Source organism: Neltuma alba, unplaced genomic scaffold, assembly GCF_004799145.2.
Source record: "Neltuma alba isolate B1F8T4 unplaced genomic scaffold, ASM479914v2 tig00010659_pilon, whole genome shotgun sequence".
NCBI lineage: Eukaryota > Viridiplantae > Streptophyta > Magnoliopsida > Fabales > Fabaceae > Neltuma > Neltuma alba.
The window spans coordinates 140,413-162,390 of record NW_021635504.1 but is presented as its reverse complement, the minus strand read 5'-3'; the positions used below and the strand labels follow the sequence as shown (position 1 = coordinate 162,390).

The following is a 21,978-nucleotide window of genomic DNA, read 5'->3' as shown; positions in this document are numbered from 1 at the left end:
TTGCTTATTAATATTTGTAATTCTTACTAATAACATTGTAAACTTGATTAATATGTTAATTATAATTTCAAGTTCAATTGGAGCTGTCTTTAAAATTTTATATTTAATGAGAAATATCTTGTTTCTTATTAATGTTCAAAGTTTTGTTATTCATTACTAACGTTACATGCTAAAGTATCATATAATTATAATCTCAATCCGAATTGAAGTTCTATATTTAAAAATTATCACATGTTTGATGTCAAGCAAACATCATTTCTTAATAATATTTTTTATTTTTATCATAATTAAAAAAATTTATTAGATGAATTTCAATTCATGATAAAAATGTATAGATATATTTGTATTAGTTTAGTTTATTTCCATCAATTAAAAATTTTCAAAATCTTCTCATTTTCTTTCATTTATAAAAACAAAACGCAAAAAGAAAACATTAACCCTCTGCTCTTTGTATTTAATTTAGAAAACATTAACTCTCCATTCTTTGTACTCCTTCTGTCTTTAAGACAAGGCTTATTTGACTAATTTGATTAGATTAAAAAAGTTAGGTAAGTTAGTTAATTATAAAAAATATAACATGTGTTATCTTCCTTAATATCCTCCCTCTCTCTTTTACTTGATCATGGTTGAAAGAGTATCTATATGAGTAATTTAGAAAAAATTGATAAATATAAGAAATAGGTTTTGTATTTAAAATCAAAATTAACTCAATAATTAGTTACTATATTAATTACTGAAGGAGCATTTAATTTGGGGCATGTACAAGGAGTTATGGACTTGCCATCTTCTGAGGTCCCTCTCGCGTTTAAATACAGAGGAACCGCGGATTCTGCGTCCAATGAAACAGTACAGAATTCTCTGTGCATAGCCCCATTGCAAGCTCTGCCCCTTCCCTCTCCCCCAACCACCATGGCTTTTTGCGGCTCCTTCGTCAACTCAAGCCAGTCGATCCCTCTGAGCCGTAAAAGTCCTCCGGCTCCAATTCATGGTGGCAGAAAGCAGGTTAGCTGGCTAACTGGGCATCACTATTATTGATGAAGCTTCTTCATTTAACAGTGGCTGTTATTATTATTAACTGCAAACGTGCCAGTTCTTTGTGAGGTCTTCTGCGAATAGCTCTGACGAGGAAGACAGGACGATTATAAAGAAAGAGGATGATGGGTGGAAGATTCATTTCTCACAGCAGAAACCGGCAACGCCATTGCTGGACACTATCAACTACCCTGTTCATATGAAGAATCTGTCCACAGAGGTAAACCATTTGCCTAAATCACTGAATACTGATAATCTCTCATCTATTATCTATAACCGGACAAGACTTGATTTTTTTTTTTCCCACATATATATGACAGGATCTGAAGCAACTCGCAGCTGAGTTGAGGGCAGATATCGTACACTCTGTTTCAGAAACTGGAGGGCATCTTAGCGCAAGCCTAGGTGTAGTAGAGCTCGCAGTGGCCCTGCATCATGTTTTTAACACCCCTGATGATAAAATCATATGGGACGTTGGGCACCAGGTTTCTCCATTTCTTCTTCCCTCTTGGTTATATTGTTCTGGTGTTCGTTTCTAAGAGAAGCAGTGAATTATTTGCAGGCGTACCCACACAAAATCCTCACAGGTCGGAGGAACAAGATGAATACCTTAAGGAAAACTTCTGGGTTGGCTGGATTCCCCAAGAGGGACGAAAGTGCTCATGACGCTTTCGGGGCAGGACATAGTTCGACAAGCATATCTGCTGGTCTTGGTGAGACATTCTTAAATCTTATCATAACAAACTGTTTTCGCACAGTAAGAGAAATTCTCAATGATCTGTTTTTGGCTATATATATGGCAGGGATGGCTGTTGGGAGGGATCTTAAGGGAAGGAAGAATAACGTCATTTCAGTGATTGGGGATGGGGCTATGACTGCTGGACAAGCTTATGAAGCCCTGAACAATGCTGGGTTCCTCGATATCAACTTCATCATCATTCTTAATGACAACAAGCAAGTCTCTTTACCAACTGCCACCCTTGACGGCCCTGCAAAACCAGTTGGAGCACTCAGTGGTGCTTTAAGCAAGATCCAAGCCAGCAAGAAATTCCGCAAACTCAGAGAAGCTGCAAAAGTAAGTCCTAGGATGTCAAATGTAAGCCAACTTTGCACCGTTACGTTAAAATTTCGATAGTGTGCGAGATTTGACAGTGACTTCGTCTGGCACAGAGCATCACAAAGAAAATAGGAGGGCAAACACATGAAGTTGCAGCGAAAGTGGATGAGTGTGCAAGAGGGATGGTCAACGCTAATGGGTCAACTTTTTTTGAGGAGCTAGGGGTGTACTATGTCGGGCCCTTGAACGGCCATAAACTGGATGATCTGGTCGACGTTTTGCAGAAAGTGAAAGCCACGCCGACACCAGGTCCTGTTCTGGTACATGTTATCACAGAGAAAGGGAAGGGATATGCCCCAGCAGAAGCAGCGGCTGATAAAATGCATGGTGTTGTTAAGTTTGATCCGAAAACAGGCGAACAGTTCAAACCAAAATCTCCTACACTTTCCTTTACCCAGTACTTCGCTGAATCTTTGATCAAAGAAGCCGACGAAGATGACAAGATAGTGGCTATTCACGCGGCAATGGGTGGTGGAACTGGTTTAAATTATTTTCAGAAAAAATACCCAGATCGCTGCTTTGATGTTGGCATTGCTGAACAACACGCAGTCACATTCGCTGCTGGGTTAGCCACTGAGGGTCTCAAACCATTCTGTGCCATTTATTCAACATTCCTTCAACGAGGATACGATCAGGTGAGCCAAAAACTATCGAACTTCTTCAGTTCAGTGGTCATATAGTAATCTCACAGAGCCATGGCTGATCATTATTACTGTGTAGGTGGTCCATGATGTGGATCTTCAGAAACTACCTGTCCGGTTTGCTATGGACCGAGCCGGATTGGTTGGTGCAGATGGACCGACTCATTGTGGAGCTTTTGATATCACTTACATGGCTTGCCTTCCCAATATGGTGGTAATGGCTCCTTCTGATGAAGCTGAACTGATGCACATGGTTGCAACTGCGGCGGCCATTGATGACCGGCCAAGCTGTTTTAGATTTCCAAGAGGAAATGGTGTTGGAGCTGTTTTGCCTCCCAATAACAAAGGAACCCCACTTGAGGTTAAGCACATTTGTAACTCACAGATCATTATAAGCGATCAAATTATAACCTTTTGTTTGTTTTTTCCTTTGGGGTTACGCAGATCGGGAAGGGAAGAATACTGATAGAAGGAACCAGAGTTGCAATTCTTGGATACGGTGCAATGGTCCAGCAATGTCTGCAAGCTGCAAAACTGCTGGAAACACAAGGTGTATCTGTCACAGTTGTTGATGCGAGGTTTTGCAAGCCTCTTGATACTGATCTGATTAAGCAATTAGTGAAGGAGCATGAAATTCTGCTCACAGTGGAAGAGGGTTCTATAGGAGGCTTTGGGTCTCATGTTTCCCGATACCTGAGCTTGGCCGGCTTTCTAGATGGACCCCTCAAGGTAAATTATAGTATATAGTTCTTCCCGGTATTACTTTGACTTCCTTAATTATGTCACCAAGATTTCTGTCTGGTTTAATATTTCTGTTTTTAAACTTTGGTTGTATAGTGGAGAGCTATGGTGCTTCCTGACAGATATATCGATCATGGATCGCCCCAAGACCAGATTGAGGAAGCTGGTCTTTCATCGAAACACATTGCTGCAACTGTCTTGTCTCTTCTGCAGGGGCCTAAAGAAGCTCCCCTAGTGTTCAAGTAAAAGGCACAAATAACGTATCAATGGCTGATCAAGGAAGTTTAAGTGGGTCCGCCATTGATGCACCTAAAATAAATAACAGAGCAATGACGGAGTGTTTTGCCTCTTATTTTTGTTTTTTTTTTTTTAATGCAAGTGTTTTGCCTCTTTTGTGCATCATTTGAACCGATGCAATTATTAGTTTCATGAAAAATAATAATAAAGTTGCCCTGTTTGGTTAGCATAAACAACAATGTTTAACGAATTTGGTTATCATTAATAGCATTCGATTTGTGATTTGATCTGCTTCTATTAATATCGCAACGTAATATATTCATCCAATAAACAATTTTACGTACATATATTGATAATTACGGATAATATCCATATATACTTATCAGTTATCTAATAAAAACTAGTACTTGTAAGACCGAAAGAATATAAATTAGGTACGTAACGTCTTAAAAAATGAGCTAAATCCTTGTACATGTTAGATTATAAATTGATTGACTCCATAGCTATAAATAAACTGCCAGAAGAATTTGTAAATTAAGATGATATGAAAAGCAATCACAATCTTGATTAATTTAATTTTCAACATTATTGAATCCATGAAGCAAATTATCATGCACAGTACAGTAAAACTCTCCAGCATTATTCTCTAACAAGAAGCGGTCTCCCTCATCGGTTCCTGTGATCTTTGAGATAATCTAATAAAGTATGTAGGTACTGATCCTGCCTTTCTTTGTTTACAAACAAGTCCTTCATCTCTTTTATTTTTTCTCGATAGGCCCTTCCCTTGGGCTCCAGTATCACAAGCCTCAACGAGTTAGCCAACGATTCACTGGTGAACGAGCCGTCGCGCTCGTCCCTTGGAATCGAATATGCCATTTTCTTCTCCTCCAGAAGCCTCGCATTTAACCCTTGATCTGCTAAGAACGTTAAAAGCACAAGCGGTTTCTCCTCCTGAACAGCCTCCACAACCGACGTCCAACCCGAATGAGTCAAGAACCCCCCCACCGAATCATGACTCAAGATCTTCAGCTGTGGAGCCCAACCGGTGCAAACCAGCCCGCGATCTTTCGTTCGCTCTTCGAACCCTTCTGGTAACGTCAAAACCTCCGGGTCAGTGAGTCCCCTCCGGATTCTCAGAACCCAGAAAAATGGCAGCTCCGACTTCTCTAGCCCAAGTGCTATCTCATTCACCTCTTCTTGACTCGGTTTCGCCTCACTCCCGAATGCCACGTACACCACCGTGCCTTTTTGTTTTGCGTCCAACCAGCCTTTGATCCGCCGCCACATTTCGTTGTCGTCGTCGGCCTCGCTTTTCTGGTTGGTGTTGGGAAGTTGACCGACAGGGAAAATCGGTTTCCGGTGGATTTCTTCAAGTAGTTGAAGCCACTCGGGTTCAAATTCCGAACAGCTCCGAATGACCACGATATCGCAGTTTGCAACACTTGCACCGAACCGATACATATCTGAAACGCCGGAGTCGTTGTCGGTGATACCATCTGAGATTTTCATGATCTCAAAGTAACGCCATGCCACGGTGGAAGGAAATGGAACCCAGGAGGGCTTGACGATGTAGTCTTCGGGCTTCGTCCGGATCAAGTCTTGACCCATCAAAGCCGGAGCTGGTCCGAGGAAACCAAGGCACGCTGCATTAAATATACTGAAGTACGCGCTTTTGATGCCGATCTTGGAAGCGATGGATCCAACCCAGTAAGGAACGAAATCGTAGAATATCCAATCGGGTGTGGATGATTCAAGGAAGCGAGTCAACGGTTGTTGCAAAGCGTCGCAGGCTAATTTAAGGTATTGAACTACGTTGTAGGGGACATCAGTGGTGGCTTCTGCGTCTTCTGGGAGATTGTCGACTGGAGGAAGTGGAAGTTCGAGAAAATTGATATTAGCGGACAAATCTGGGGACAGTTTGGGAAGACGAAGGATGTTTCTTGGGGTGGATATGAAGGTGACGAAGTGACCCTTTTGAGCTATGAGCTTAGCAAGGTCAAGGTTGGGGGTGAGGTGGCCGAAGGCCAGCCATGGGAACAGTACTATGTGAAGCTTCTCGTGATGGCTGGACATGGCGAAGAGAACAGTTAGAAATAGTGAAGATGCTATTTAGGTCGACGGCGCCGGTTAAATGGCTACCCTCAGCCTCAATATATTATAGGGAGAATGACATTGAGGTCCCACAGAAGCCAAAATACAGCAAAAAGGTCCCCTGAAATGTCATAATTTTTCTGAAGTCCCAAAGGGACTTAGATGCAATTTTCAGAATCTGTAAATTACTCTCTTGCCCTGCCCTAAGCCATCAGAAACGAAGAAGCAGAATTTCATTTGGGTGAGAGTTCCCACGCAATATGCTTGAGAAAGAAGACATTGGGAAAGAGGGAAGGAGCCATTGACGATGAAATATCCTCTCTATTGCCATTAGTGAACTCCAAAGAGCTTCCATGTGAATCTCCACAAACTTTCAGGTGTGAAACTTTCTTTCCTCTTCTCTCCTACCTTTCTTGACAGATTGTGCTTTTGTTTGGAAATGGGAAATCAAAAAATCGTTTTTGTGTTTTTGGGTTGCTTGTGGGTGGTTTTGGAAATGGGATTCAGAAGTTAATCAATAGAAAAGCTGTGTTTTCGGTTGGTGTGTGTTGTGATTTAAGTTGGGTGTGTAGAATGATAATGGGTGCTCTGTTTTTGGGTTGTTTTTGGGTGGTTTTCCTCTGTTCTGACGTTAGTTTAGTGGCAAAGGAAGAAAAAGATGAAGGTTAGTGAGGGTAGAAACCCTTAGCACGAAATGAGATTGTGTTGTCAATCACGCTGCGATAGTTGTCAAAGCGTGCCGCGACAGTTGTCAATATAGCTCCTTAAGTTGTCAATGACAGTTGCGTGCTTCTTGATGCAGATTTAAGTTATTGATGGCGAGTACGTCTGGAAAACATCCAAAATAAGAAGGTTTATCATTGTGGAAGATGCAAAGAGCCTGGACACACTGCCAAGACATGCAAGAACCCAAATCCCACTTGAGAACATAATGAAATCAGCTATTTTTTGTATATGAATGTGAAGGGAATATTTTGTAAATGGGTGTGAAGGGAATTTTTTATAAATGGATATACACCAATAGTTAGTTTCTCGTAATTACATGCAACCCCTGTGTTTTTTTAGGATGGGTTGTGAAATAGGTGTAGTTTCATGTATATGAAGGTGTAAATGAAAGTTAACTATGAATTGGCATGTTAGATTCTGCTGTCATTTTAGTTGTCATTACTTGCACCCTGTATTGTCATTAGACCTGTTATGACTTGTCAATAGAGCACTGTCACTTGTCAATTAATTTGCTGATGTAAGTTGTCAACAATATGAATTCAAGTTACATAACTTGTTTTAGTAACATATGATATTTTCAATCACTCTGTCATATTATATTTTTGGTTATTTGTCATATATAATCATTATTAATGAAGTGTCAATGGTGGCACACTGACTTGTCGTTGGTGGCAATGTGACTTGTCAATGGTGGCATTGTGACTTGCCAATGGTGGCACACTGACTTGTCGTTGGTGGCACCATGACTTGTCAATGGTGGCACACGGACTTGTCATTGGTGGCAATGTGACTTGTCAATGGTGGCACTGTGACTTGCTAATGGTGGCACACTGACTTGTCGTTTGTGGCACTATGACTTGTCAATGGTGGCACACGGACTTGTCATTGGTGGCAAGATGACTTGTCAATCGTCACACCGTGACTTATCAATGGTGGCACTGTGACTTGCCAATGGAGCACTGTGACTTGTCACTGGTAGCACTGTAACTTGCCAATAGAGCAGAGTGACTTGTTAATTGAACATAACTCTGAGTAACACCTTCTGATTAATTATATTTTAATATAAATATTACTTAACATTATAAATAAATAACACCTTCAGTTGTAAAAATTTTGAATATCAATTGTTAATATCCACATATTCATTTGTTATGAAATTGTTATATCACTTGTCATTAACTCATGTTATATTACTTATTAATATTACATAAATTTGTCGATATCAATAAAGATATAAAACAACAAAAATAAAAATGTGAGTTGTCCCCAAGAAATTGGTATCATAACATCTGATAACAAAGATAATAATATTATAAACATAATTTGATCAGTTTGTTACAAAAGGACCTATTGACCATTAAGCTATTGCGACTCATGGCTCACACCCTTAGCTGATTTCATTATGTTCTTAGGTGGGATTTGGGTTCTTGCATGTCTTGGCAGTGTGTCCAGGCTCTTTGCATATTCCACAATGATAAACCTTCTTATTTTAGATGTTTTCCAGACGTAGTCGCCATCAGTAACTTAAACCTGCATCAACCAGCACGCAACTGTCATTGACAACTTAAGGAGCTACATTGACAAGTGTAGCGACACACATTGACAACAATCGCGGCCTGATTGACAACACAATCCCATTTCGTGCTAAGGGTTTTTACCCTCACTAACCTTCATCTTTTTCTTCCTTTGCCACTAAACTAACATCAGAACAGAGGAAAACCACCCAAAAATAGAACACCCATTATCATTCTACACACCCAACTTAAATCACAACACACACCAACCAAAAACACAGCTTTTCCATTCATTAACTTCTGAATCCTAAACCAAAAACAAAAGCTTTGAAATACCATCAGTAACTTAAACCTGCATCAACCAGCACACAACTGTCATTGACAACTTAAGGGGCTACATTGACAAGTGTAGCGGCACATATTGACAACAATCGCGGCATGATTGACAACATAATCCCATTTCGTGCTAAGGGTTTCTACCCTCACTAACCTTCATCTTTTTCTTCCTTTGCCACTAAACTAACGTCAGAACAGAGGAAAACCACCCAAAAACAACCCAAAAACATAGCACCCATTATCATTCTACACACCCAACTTAAATCACAACACACACCAACCGAAAACACAGCTTTTCTATTGATTAACTTCTGAATCCCCTTTCCAAAACCACCCACAAGCAACCCAAAAACACAAAAATGATTTTTTGATTTCCCATTTCCAAACAAAAGCACAATCTGTCAAGAAAGGTAGGAGAGAAGAAGAAAGAAAGTTTCACACCTGAAAGTTTGTAGAGATTCACATGGAAGCTCTTTGGAGTTCACTAATGGCAATAGAGAGGATATTTCATCATCAATGGCTCCTTCCCTCTTTCCCAATGTCTTCTTTCTCAAGCATATTGCGTGGGAACTCTCACCCAAATGAAATTCTGCTTCTTCGTTTCTGATGGCTTAGGGCAGGGCAAGAGAGTAATTTACAGATTCTGAAAATTGCATCTAAGTCCCTTTGGGACTTCAGAAAAATTATGACATTTCAGGGGACCTTTTTGCTGTATTTTGGCTTCTGTGGGACCTCAATGTCATTCTCCCTATATTATATATGGACATGAAATAGAATAATCAATCACTTTTGGCAGCAAGTAATCTGGGATCCAAGTAGTGGACCACTTATAGGGACTGAATTGCGTGTGTTTTATTATTAAGAATGGGCCTTGATTTATTTACTGGACCCCCGGTGTTGTGAGATAATTTTTTTATTCTATTATAATTCATATTATTAATTTTTAAATATAATTATATTATTTTGTCCTTCATTTATTATTTTCTTATAACATATATTAAACAAAAATAAATTTAAAAAATTATTAAATTTTAAAGTATAATTAATAAGATTTAAGGAGACTTTTCTTGCTTCCAACATATTAAAAGTGGCAAGTATGTGTGTGTATATATAACTTATTTTAAACTATTTTACCAAAGTTAATAAGAGATAGTTAAATTATTGGCATTATTTAAAAAATTAATTCATTCTTATTAGATGCATCATCTTTAAAAATATATTTTCTTTAATACGAAACTTTTTATTCTACTCATTTAAATCGGTAAAAAGAGTAAAATTGAAAGGTCAAACATACTGAAAAGGTGATATATGGACATGAAACCAAAACAATCATCTTTTGTCACTTGCCAAACCTTTGGGTCTAGTGGCGCCAATTCCTTTTTGAGAAGAAAGTGACATGATCAAATTTGTGGTGGGTATCTTTATTGGAAAAAAATGAAGATAATCTGTTGTGAATAAATAATGTTGGATAAAAAGATTCTCGTGCGTTATATTATCGAGAATGGGCATCCATTTCTTTGCACTCCTGGTGTGTGTGTGTAATTCTTTTTATTTGCTGTGTATAGATATCCTCATATCTAAAGGTGTTCACGATAGAATGGAATCGGGACATTCATAAGATTTTTTTAAACTTTTTAATAACAAAATCGTATTGCCATTTTGAATTTAATTTTTTTTACCATAAGTAATTAACTAAAGTCCTATTCACTTCAAAATATAGTTTTAAGTATCCAAATAACATGTAATTGAGTAATAGCTGTGAATATTTGATTTAACTAGTAAAATAATTATGCTATTTTTTAGTTTTAACAAATAGAGATGGATTACTTGACCTTCTTTTTTTTCATATTTCAAATTTTTTTTAAAGTAAATGTTACATGTTGAGGCCATTATCCTTAATTCTAATTAAGTCTAAATATATATTGACAAAAATATATTATCATATTGTATTGATTCGAGTTTGTTTAAATTACATTTTTAAAAGCATTTTTTTAAAACATCAAGGTAGAAAACTTACTTAAGCATGTGACTTTTATTTACTTTTTTAAACTTAATATTTATTTATTTTTGGTATTGTTATAATGGATAAACAAAAATAATTTATAACGAAAATTAATATATATATATATAGAGAGAGACATGAATATATGTCCTCCATCCCGTCTCATCTCCTATGTTACCGGACGAGACAATATAAACAGCCCTTCATATTGATTTTAATTTAAGGTATAACATCTTTGGTAAAAAAAAAAAAGTTAAGAGTACTTTTCTTTTCAATTATTTTTTCATCATAACTTACCCACTTATTATAGTTTTTATAAAAGGTTTTAACTCACAATTTTATGATTAAGATTTATGTGGGGCGTTTACTATGATGGAGTGACGTGACAAATGTTCTGTCATAGGCAGCTTTCTTATCCTATTTATTGAAAACTGCGGGAGATAAAATAAAAAGAAAGGCCAAAAAATAAAATAAAACGATAATATAAAATAAAATAAATTGGTTAAAACATCGGCACCTAATTCCACCAATTGTCCTGATTCCTTTCGTTTCATTGGGTTTCTGACCTCATGGTTGGCATCCTGCACAAAAGAAAGCCTGCGGAAAGATATTTTTATTTTATTATGAGATGATTTGATTGGTATTTCCACAGCGTGCATCACAGGCAAAGCATTGTATAGATTATCATTAAATTATTATTATAGATTCCACAACGTGGCATTATGGGGTTTTATTGATTGGCACTTCCACAGCGTGCATCATCTGGGGTCTTTTATTTTATTTTCATAAGATTTTACTTTTTATTATACAAAAATTTCACTTAAAATAAATTAATCTAAATAAGTACGGATACATAACGGATTAAATTCTTCCTCTTGTGAATGCTTTTTGTTGATGAGCATGACTTGCAGTTATAGATTGCGTTCTCGTGATGGGTTTGTGGCCTGTGGTCTTCCTATACGTCCGCTCGATTAAGGATTTCCTTTCAAGCATCATGGGATAATAATGACAATTAGGTCTCCTCTCATAAGGACTTGTTTGCATTTAAGTTTCTTGGATTGTCAAAGAAATACTGTCTAAATCTTAAGGAACTTCAATGAAATTTAAAGTCAAAGTACAATAACAAAATTGCCCTTCCCCTCTTCTTCTACACCATTCCCCTCCCTCCACCGTGGTTCTTTTTGAAGCCTCTAGTCTATAGATGAATCCTGGGCTCGGATCATGACATCTTTGTGTCATTTGTGCCAATGAATGTTGTGGGGATGATTATAGTGTGTATTGGTTTTCGTTTGGTTGGATTTGAAAGCATATTGAGATTATCTGGGCTTCTCTCTGTGTTGTTGGGAATTTATGGGGTTTTAGAATGTTTCAAGAGCAGTTCTAAATTTCTCTTGGGTGAGCTGAGTCTCGAGGTTTACAGCTGCTCAATTTATACTTATCACAACCCTTACCATTTCGGGGCAGAACGGACAGGTCTGAAAGAGAATTAGGACTGGGAGGGAATAGTTTGGAATTGAGACAGGACGGGATGCGGAATTGGGTTATCCTCTCTTGAGATATTTAAGTTTTTTTAATTACTTAATATGCTTTATTATTTAATTTATAGATATTAAATTATTTATATATATGTGTTTAATAAAAAAAATTGAGGCCCAATTTTCTATTGTGCATTGCGTTATTAGTCGCCTAGCCTCAATATTTACTTTTCAGAAACATTTTTCTGTAAAACGAGACAAAATTCTCCATATATTTATTTCGTACACCGTAAAGACATTTTTAAAATCATAGTTTAGTTTTTATCTTGCTCTTGGCTTTTGGCCTGTTCTTCCTGATCTCATATCCGGAAATATATTGCAAAAGCCTCACTCATCTCATGCTTGCATCGAAGTTCCCTCGCAAGATGGGATTGAAATAATTGCTTCTCTCTCTTTCTTCTTTGAAGCAACGAGGTGGCTATTAGTTTTTTTTTTTTTTTCATTTGTCCTTTTCTTTTGGGCTCTATACACACTGTGCATCAATGAAGGTTTCTTTTTCTTCTACATGTAATATTTTCCTTGTAATTCTTTCTAAGTTATTGGTATAAATGGCTAATGGATCTGGATTTCTTTACCCCTCTAGTTATAATTGATTTGGGGTTCAGCTTGCTATAGGCATGAGTCGATTTGGGGTTTTTCTATTTTCGGCTAATCCCCAAGGAGGCTTTTTTTTTTTTTTTCCTTGTAAGCATTGGCTTCGGCTCTCTCTCTCTCTGTTTTTTTCACGGGACATCTTTGGCAGCAAGATTTGAATTCGCGAGAAGACTGTTTTTATGGAGAACTTCTCATGAGAAACTGCCAAGCAATGTCTGGAGAAGCAAATGGACTCAAGTTTCCCCTTTGTGCGCGCATTGCAATGCTGAGGATGAGGATATTCTGCACATTCTACGTGATTGTAGCTGTGCAAAATCCCACTGGATCAGTTTGGTAAGCCCGAAACATTACTCCAATTTTTTTACAGCTTCTATGCGTGAATGGATTAGTATTAATCTAAGGGGTAACATGACCGATGATAATGAATTGGAATGGGATCTGTTATGGGGAGTCTCTATATGGAAATTCTGGAAGTGGAGAAATGATTCTATGTTTGATGAAAATTTTGTTAAGCCTGCTAATCCTTCAACTGCTATTGAGCATAGTTGGCAAAACTATATCACGGGCTCTGGTAACTTGACAATCTTAAACCAATCGAAATATGCCAAGGAGAAAATTTGGTCCCCGCCTCAACTTGATTGGGTTAAAGTAAATGTGGGTGGAGCAGTGGCAAGAAAGTCGGCTGATGCAGGATGCGGAGGTTTGATTAGGAATCATAATGGAAACTAGATTGTGGGCTTCTCGTGTCAAATTGGGAAGTGCAGTGTGTTGGAAGCTGAGACTTGGGATTTTGGATTTAAAAATGTTGTGCTTGTATGATATGCTGTTAAAGAAGGAAACAAGGGACACGGCAACAATCATGATTATGCAGATACATGATATGCTGAATCAACAATGGAAAGTGGAGCTGAGCTATATACAAAGAAGTGGGAATCAACCTGCGGATTTTCTTGCAAAAAAGGGAATTTCTAAGTCTTCTGTTTATGATGTGTGCCCAGACGTTTTAAGGGCTCATGTGGAGAAAGAGTCTCTAGGATTAGATCCCCACCTGAGTTAGTTTTTGTTTTTAGTTCGGACTCAGCCCTCTTTTGTACAAAAAAAAAAAAGATTTAAATTCATGATATTTTGAGTTATGAGCCGACTTCTTACTAACATCGTAGTTTTTTTTTTTTTAAATACCAAACATGGCTTTAAGAGTATATAAGGATTTATCCATCTTAAAGGAAAATTTTTAGATATTCCTAAAATGCCGCTGTACTCATTGCATAAATAGCTCTGAATCATAAATATAATGTAAACCCACATATGTCTAATAAATTTTTTCTTCTATAAAAAGGAAATCAAATTATATATAAGAAATAAAATCCTCTATCACTATATATACACACACACGCACAGACCCTCTATTCAATGAGCATATATAATTTGAAATCATTATATTATTTAAGGCGAGTGTCAAAAGTAGCTAACTTTTTCTAGTGATATCCATTATTTGTACGCAACAAATCTGAAACACGAAGCATGTCCGATCAGCATTAATCTTCTTGGTTTTATTAAATCCATCCCATATATATCTAGCCTAGATTCTTTCCCAGGCCGACAACATGTCTATAAATATACGCTCATTATACAAACTTCTGTTGTACTTCACCTACAACATATAATAGCCTCTTCTTCTTCTTTTTACACTAAAAACAAAATGACATTCATAACAAAAAGTAGAAATAACAGTAATATTAAAAGAAGATAAATTATGGATGAGGGTGAGGGTTTTTTTGTCAAGTGACGTTGAAGAGAGGGACCACTAGAAGGAGTTGAAGAAATCTCTTTTTCTTTCATCCTTCATTTCCCCTTATTTCCTTCGTCACCTTTCCAATTCTCATCCCCACATTGAAATATTACGATTCTCCAATAAGACTAAAACAATCAACATATACTCTATATAAGAAAAATACTTCAATATTGTCTATTCTCAAATGAAAGAAACAAGCCCCGACCATATACGACTTTATATGACTGTGTATTAATGTTCTTTGAGGGGAAGAAGACATGGATCACATATTTTTTCAAAAAAAAAAACCACAGGAATGAAAAACTTGGCACGGTTTCGGATCTACCGAGTTCCTTTCGGGGAAATCATAGTGGTTATAATATCCTAAATTAATTTTTAGGATTTATGTTTAAAAATAGTAAAAAAATATAAATAATAATATTTTATTATTATAATAAATTAATAATATGTTAATATATATTAAAAAAAAAAGGGGATAACTTTCCACCGAATTCGGCGAAAAGTTGAGCCCTTCACTGAGAAAGAAGACTTTGGGGGGAAGAAAGAAAACTTAATGGAGGAGAAGTTAATATAAAGAGAAAAAATTTGTGAAGGGTGGTTAGAAAAATAAATAATAAAAAAGAGAGGGGACGCAGAAGATGAGGCTATGCAGAGAGAAAGAGAGAGAATAAGAGAAAGAGAGAACAAGAGAGGAGCAGAGAAGTTTTGGCATTTTGAAGAGTAATACAAGTTTTGAAAATAATTTAGGTACATGAAATTACTTATTTTCATCAAACTTTCTTCATAAATATTTCATATATATTTTGCGCTTCCTAATACTAGTATTACTATAGTGTTTAAAGAAAATTTTGAGATCTATATGTAAGATAAGTTTTGAGTTTTGGTAATAGATGACTATAAAAATTTAGAGGTAAATGAGTTGTTAATTTGAATCAGTTTAGTTTTATCCATTTATTGGTTTTTAGTACTTAAATTAATTTTTCTAGTTGGAAAATCTATTATACATGATTTATATTATATTTTTACCGATTAAATTTAAGTTAAATAATTTATTTAGGTTGTTTGACATATTATTGAGATTTTAATTAGTTTAGTTTTATTTATTGGATAACTAGAGGTTTTAAAATAATTATTTTAGCTAAAAAGTTGATTATTTATGGAAATATATATATAGATATATGAGAATTATATCATTAAAATTTTGATTAGATTATTTATTTATAAATATTTAAGGTTTTTTATGGTTCAGTTTTGAGGTTTAAATTTCAAATGAGATTTTAGAATTTAGAACATAATAGTTCCATATTGAAAAATTTTGAAAAATCCTTTTTATTAAGGTAAATAATTTGGAGGTCGTAAATAAATAATTTCACTTGTTAGAAAATTTTGAGTTATTTTTAAAATACTCAATTTTGAGTTATGAGAGTTATGAGAATTTAAAATAAAAATTAAATTAAATTAAAAATTTAACTAACATATATAAGCTTAATTAATTAATTAATTAGCTTATATTAATTTGTGGTTATATTAATTGTGCAGATTAATTATTAGTTGAACAAAAGATTGACCTTGTGGTAATCCTTTTTATTGTTTTGGCGAGAGGTAACCACTTTTCACTTGTTATATGTACTAATATGTTGTTTGTGAATATTTTATTATTTTAAAATAATAATGTGTTATTTGAAATTTGAGTAGATATATTATACCTTTTGAGTTTATGAAATTGTCTTGTGGGATTTTTAGAATTGTGATTGAGAGTTTGGAAAAGATATGTGATTTATATCTTATGATTACACTGAGAAAAGATTAAGACATTTTTGTTATATTGTGAATGATTGATTGTTATTTAATTGAATTTTGGATTGAGTCATATCCTACCACGTGGTCAGGCCGCCATTGGTGTATATTGGTTGGCTTCCTTCGTCCCCCATAGTGAGGAATGACTTTTTGTGGCTTCTTATTCGTCTCCCAGAATGAGGGATAGGCCTACGTGTCTGATTAATCCCCCATAGTGAGGGATAGACTTATGTGACTGTGTGTTAGCCCCCATAATGAGGATTTGGATGATTGAAATTATATTTCTATGGATATATCTATGTTTTTTGAGAATTAATAACTATTCTGCTTGACACCTCATGAGCACGTACGTATTCGTATGTATGATAAGTTAGAAAGTTAGTTACTGAGGCGTTTGTCTCACCCCGTGGTTTTTACTGTCTTCAAGTGATAGTTCCAGTGGTAGCCGATCAGGGAAGGCTTTGGGGGCATAATGTGCTGTTATAGCTTGTATAACCTTATGCTTTGTTCTATGTGCTGATTTGTTATATATTCCTACATATGGCTCATCTATTCTAATGTTGTAAACTAATACTTTTAATTACTACCAGCTGATATGGGAGGACTATTGGAAGGCCAAAGGTCTTTAAGACTTTACGTATACCTTTTTTTAAAAGTATTGACTTTTAACTAATAGGTTTATAACTTGTATTAAAACGATTGTCAGTTGTATGTGTAAAAGTATAAGTTGGGTGTGGATGATGATTTGATGGTTATTCTTGGACTTTGGAAGTCTAAGGCTCAAGTTAACGGTCGATGTTACACATAATATAAGTTTATTTCTTTAACTATGATAGCGATTTTAAAGTTTAATATTTCTTCTTTTATATTATGGTTAATCTATCAAATAAATTGTTTAATTTAATCTAAATGAGTTTCGAAAGAACGGTTGTCATGTTATCCAGAAAGACACAATTTAAAGGGTGTTTGAATAGAATCAAATCATGGTTTGTTTTAAAAAGCACTTTCACTTAACTCAAACACCTTTTTGGTGGAGATAAAAATGATGATTGAGCTGATGGTGAAGAGTTTGACCGTTTTGTTGACCATTTGAAGCACAATCTTCCATGGATAATTAAGTGCAACACAGTATAATGGATTTAATATAATATTACTTCTAATCTTTAATATAAGAATTAGTTTACTAATTTGAATATATTGAAAAAATTTGTTAATTAGTTAGTTATTTATAATAAATAAGTGTTATCTTTCCTAAAACATTCTTACTAATTTCATATGTATTTAATATAACTACCACTTGGTAGAACATTTAACATGTATAACTACCTTAAAAAAATAAATAAATATATGAAACAAGAATATTGAAATTTTATATTTAAGATCAAATTAAATATCAAACTAACTATTACATTGAGTAATGAAGATAGTATCAATAAGATGGGGGGAATCATATTTTGACATCTAATCAGAATAAAAAAAAAAAGGTCCAAGATATCTCATCAAACCCACAACAACAAAAATGTAAACGACACCATACCAGTATCCCTCCACAAGCAATGAATAATACTAGAGTTTTTAAAAAATGTTTTTAAATTGAATAAATATTATTTATGGCATAAAGCAAGTGCACGGGGAAGGAAACGATACAAAGACAGAATCGTGCGTGTCAAAAGAAAACGACGTTGAATGAATGGGCAGAACAAATGTATATAAATGAAGTGAGGTTACAGGTGGGCCATGTGTTTGTACGAACGGGAAGCGAGTACCCAGGCTAGAAAAAGATATTATATGTATATTACCTTCGCCAAACAAAAGCAAAAAAAAGATGATACTGCGTAGGCTTGTGGACTCAGCCCTCCATGAAAGCAAACATTTTGATGCACATCAAGGATATTACTGCCGGCAAGTGGTAATTAATATCCTCTCGTGGGACCAAGTGAAGAAGTAACCACGAGGCGTGGTTGTCCATGAATGCGACATTGAACACTAGTGATAGGATCCCTTGTGTTTCATTATCCTTTGCCTTTTAACAATTCACCAAATATTTCAATCCCACAAGAACTTAGGGAGTGTTTGGATAGAAACCAAACCATGGTTTCAGAAGTGCTTTTACGGATTACGAAGTAAATATGTGGAGGAGGTTACCTCGTTTGACAGAAAAGGGCTTCTGAAACCATGGTTTTGGAGCATCCAAACAGGCCCTTAGTTCATCATCATCATCATCATCATCATCACCACCAGCATATAATCTGAGAAAAGAGACGAAGACAAGATGCAAAGATGGGACCAAAAGATCACAGGCATGGTTCTGAGATTCACGTGCTGATATTTCCGTACCAGCTCAAGGAAATGTCAACCCCATGCTCCAATTGGCAGAGCTTCTGGCAATTTCCGGCGATATCACGTCACCTTTCTCAAACACCCACCATATTCACCGCCGCCTCCTCCATTTCGCCAACGAAGTCGAAGCTCGCTACCCCGCTCTTCACTTTGAGACCTTTCCCGACGGCGTTCCTGATGACCACCCGCGATTCGGCGGCGACATGGATGAATTCTTCAACCGCGTTAAGTTTTACGGAGCACTCAAGCTGAGAGAGCTGTGCTCGGAGCAACCTGGAAAACCTAGGATCACTTGCATAATTGGGGATGGCATGTTCGGAGACATCACCTCCGACATCGGAGACGAGCTCGGCATACCCATAATTCATTTCCGCACCTCCAGTGCTTGCAGCTTCTGGTCTTATTTCTCTGTTCCCAGGCTCCTTCAGAGTAACGAACTTCCCATTAGAGGTGAAGAAGACATGGATCGTATGATAACAAAAATTCCAGGTATGGAAAACTTGATTCGATGTCGGGATCTCCAAGTTTCTTCCGAGGAAATCGTAATGCTCATATTCCTTTAGAGACACTGGTGTTCCAGACCCGCCAAACGCTCCGGGCTAAAGCTCTGATTTTGAAACACATTTGAAGACTTAGAAGGCCCCGTCCTCTCCCAGATACGCCTCCACTTCCCCAAACTCTACAACCTCGGTCCTCTCCACCCACCTGAACTTTAGAAAAGCCTCCAAAATGGTGTCCTCCGAGGAACCATGTTCAACCTCCACAGCAGTCTATGGGAAGTGGATAGAAGCTGCATGACGTGGCTCGACGCTCAGCCACCTAAATCGGTGATATATGTGAGATTCGGAAGCATAACACAATCTCAAGAGATATGCTCATGGAGATATGGTACGGTTTGGTGAACAGAAAGAAGCGGTTCTTGTGGGTGATCCGACCCGACATGGTGACAGAACAAGCCGGAGAGGATCTGCCATTGGACCTTCTGGAAGGGACGAAGGAGAGAGGATATACAGTGGGTTGGGCCCCGCAACAGGAAGTTCTCGCACACAAGGCGGTTGGTGGGTTCATGACACACAGTGGATGGAACTCGACTTTGGAGAGTGTGGTGGCCGGAGTCCCGATGATATGCTGGCCGTTACTTCGGCGACCAACAGATAAACAGCAGGTATGTGAGTGAGGTATGGAAGATAGGGTTAGACATGAAGGACACGTGTGATAGGAAGATTGTGGAGAAAATGGTGAATGATCTCATGGTTGAGAGGAGGGAGGAGTTGAGAAATCGACGGAAGCTATGGCCGCGGCGGCCAAGGCGAGCGTGCGTGAGGGTGGGTCCTCTTGCTCTGATTTTGACGGCTTTATTGAGCATTGAAGTCGATTTGCTCGTCGCTAGGGGAAAAATGAGTTGTATTTGGTCAGGTCAAAATTACTCAAAACATAAAGCTGTCTTTTTTTTATTTGGGCCAAATTCAGACGGATTGGGTCTGTAATACCATTGGACATGCAAGTTCTATTTTTAGTCTGTGTTGAAAGTGGTATTCTCCATTTGTTCCAAAAACATTTTTGGCGTTCTCTGCCTTAAATCAAATTAAGGGTCATGGCCCCTTGTGAAGAAGAATGAAAGAGGATATCTCACAAGTAGAGATGAAAATGGCATTCTCTTGCTGCTCCGCAAACATTCTGCTGAAAATTTTTTAAGGGTCATGACCCCAGTTCATTGAAAAAAAACACATCAAATTTAAAAAATAAAAAAAGGAGAGGAATGGTTTGATGATTTCTTAGATAGAAGGTTTATTGTGACGGTACATGTAGCATGAGTAAGTTGGCTCTTTATGAATAAGGGAAAACCATATTGGAGGTACCTATACTTTTTTTCAATTTCAATTTGATACTATGTGTTTTTTGTTCTTAACTAAATCTTTATTTTCCCTCTATTAACATCATTAATCCTTATGTAGAGACTAAAAATATCAATAGAACAAAGTTATAAGAGTAATGTTGCTAAAAAGATAAAATTAAATGTTTAATTAAAGAGAAAAAAACACATAGGTACCAAATTAAAAATTGAGAGAGAAAGTATAAGTACCTTCAATATAGTTTTCCCTATGAATAATAAATGGGGTTTCATCATCTCTTCTTCTCATTACTGTTCTACAATATCCCTTTCAGTTTGTTCACATGTACTCAGCCGTCTGTACTCCGTACTCCCTCTCCGTGTTCAATTACAATGCAGAATTTTGAAACAGTACTCTGTTTCTATTATAAGATAAATTATGAAATACGAGGAGAATTTAATAATATTTTTTCCAAATGTGCTTCTATATTAAATGTATAAAATAATTTGTTATAAATGGGTATGAAGTAAGGATAGTATACAAAGAAAATAAAATAATTTTAAAACGTTAATTGTTTGATTAAGTTAGTTTAATTAGTATGCGTGAGAAGTTAGAACCCGCGGAAAAAAGAAAGTTGTGGCCAATGAGGGCAAAAAGTGAAGATGGTTATTTACTCGTAAGCGTGATGAACATCGGCATAGGAGAAGGCAGTCAAACTTATAAAGTAAATTAACTTGAGAGAGATGTGTCACAATAAGTAGTAATGGGCATGGGTGAACCTGGAGTATAAGTATTTGAGGGATGTACATTTATGTGTACTGATAACGTATGAGAGATATATGTTACATCACATGAAGATGTAATATAAACTACTATTATCAGTCCTAATTATAAAACCTCGTTTGTAGTCTACAAAGGGGGTCTTATAATTAGTAAATTAGTACTACTTCTGATCCTTAATATAAAAGTTAGATGATTAATTTGAGTAGATTAAAAAAACTAATTAAGTTAGCTATTTGTAATAAATAGATGACTTTTTCTAAAATATCCTTTCTAATCAAGTATATTAGTTAAAATTACTATTATTACAAGGACTATCTTTAAAAAAAATTAAAATGAGACATAAAGTAGATTGGGATATTATATTTATAATCAAAATAAAATTCAAATAAACTTTTATATTGAGAACGAAAGCAGTATTTAATTTAGAGCACCAAGAATGAAGCAATAAGATATGTGATAATCAATTAATCACGGCAGCCTTGTCAAATCCGAGTGGAAGATGCTGTTGGATGAGTCCAAATATTTAATGAGGATATTTACTAAACCAAACATAATGTAAAATAAATTAATATTTAATCTTCTACTTCTATTGTGAAATCTCGTGTTACTCGAATCAGGCAAAACGGGTCTGGCAAGTTGGGCTTATGTGAATTATTATACCGTGGGCTGTCCAGCTCCTACCCGCTCTCCTAGACAATCCTCAGTCCGCCCCATCGTCTCTGGCTATAACCCTTCTTTCGTCTGGCATCATCTCTGGTCTTTCTCCCACCAAGCAATTCTTTCGGGAACTACGGCCACGGCCATCTTCTTCTAGCATCGTCTGTGGTCTTTCCCCCACAAAGCAATTCTTTCGGGAACCACGACCATC

The 21,978-nt window shown here is 36.4% G+C and overlaps 2 protein-coding genes and 1 pseudogene across 2 annotated transcripts; 2 read left to right on the top strand and 1 right to left on the bottom strand.

The window, feature by feature from the left end:
* The first annotated feature begins 771 nt into the window (after nucleotides 1–771).
* On the top strand, nucleotides 772–3,777 carry LOC114757968 (probable 1-deoxy-D-xylulose-5-phosphate synthase 2, chloroplastic). The gene is made up of 9 exons (XM_028946950.1): nucleotides 772–1,002; nucleotides 1,091–1,252; nucleotides 1,353–1,517; nucleotides 1,595–1,745; nucleotides 1,836–2,107; nucleotides 2,203–2,784; nucleotides 2,870–3,151; nucleotides 3,235–3,519; nucleotides 3,628–3,777. Exons 1-9 carry the CDS (start codon nucleotides 772–774, stop codon nucleotides 3,775–3,777), a joined length of 2,280 nt encoding a protein of 759 aa, XP_028802783.1.
* A 523-nt stretch (nucleotides 3,778–4,300) lies between these two features.
* Nucleotides 4,301–5,889, bottom strand: LOC114757981 (UDP-glycosyltransferase 91A1-like). The gene has a single exon (XM_028946965.1). The coding sequence runs from the start codon at nucleotides 5,839–5,841 to the stop codon at nucleotides 4,435–4,437; it is 1,407 nt and encodes a 468-aa protein (XP_028802798.1). The 5' UTR covers nucleotides 5,842–5,889; the 3' UTR covers nucleotides 4,301–4,434.
* A 12,546-nt stretch (nucleotides 5,890–18,435) lies between these two features.
* Nucleotides 18,436–19,864, top strand: LOC114757967 (7-deoxyloganetic acid glucosyltransferase-like; annotated as a pseudogene).
* Nucleotides 19,865–21,978: the final 2,114 nt, after the last annotated feature.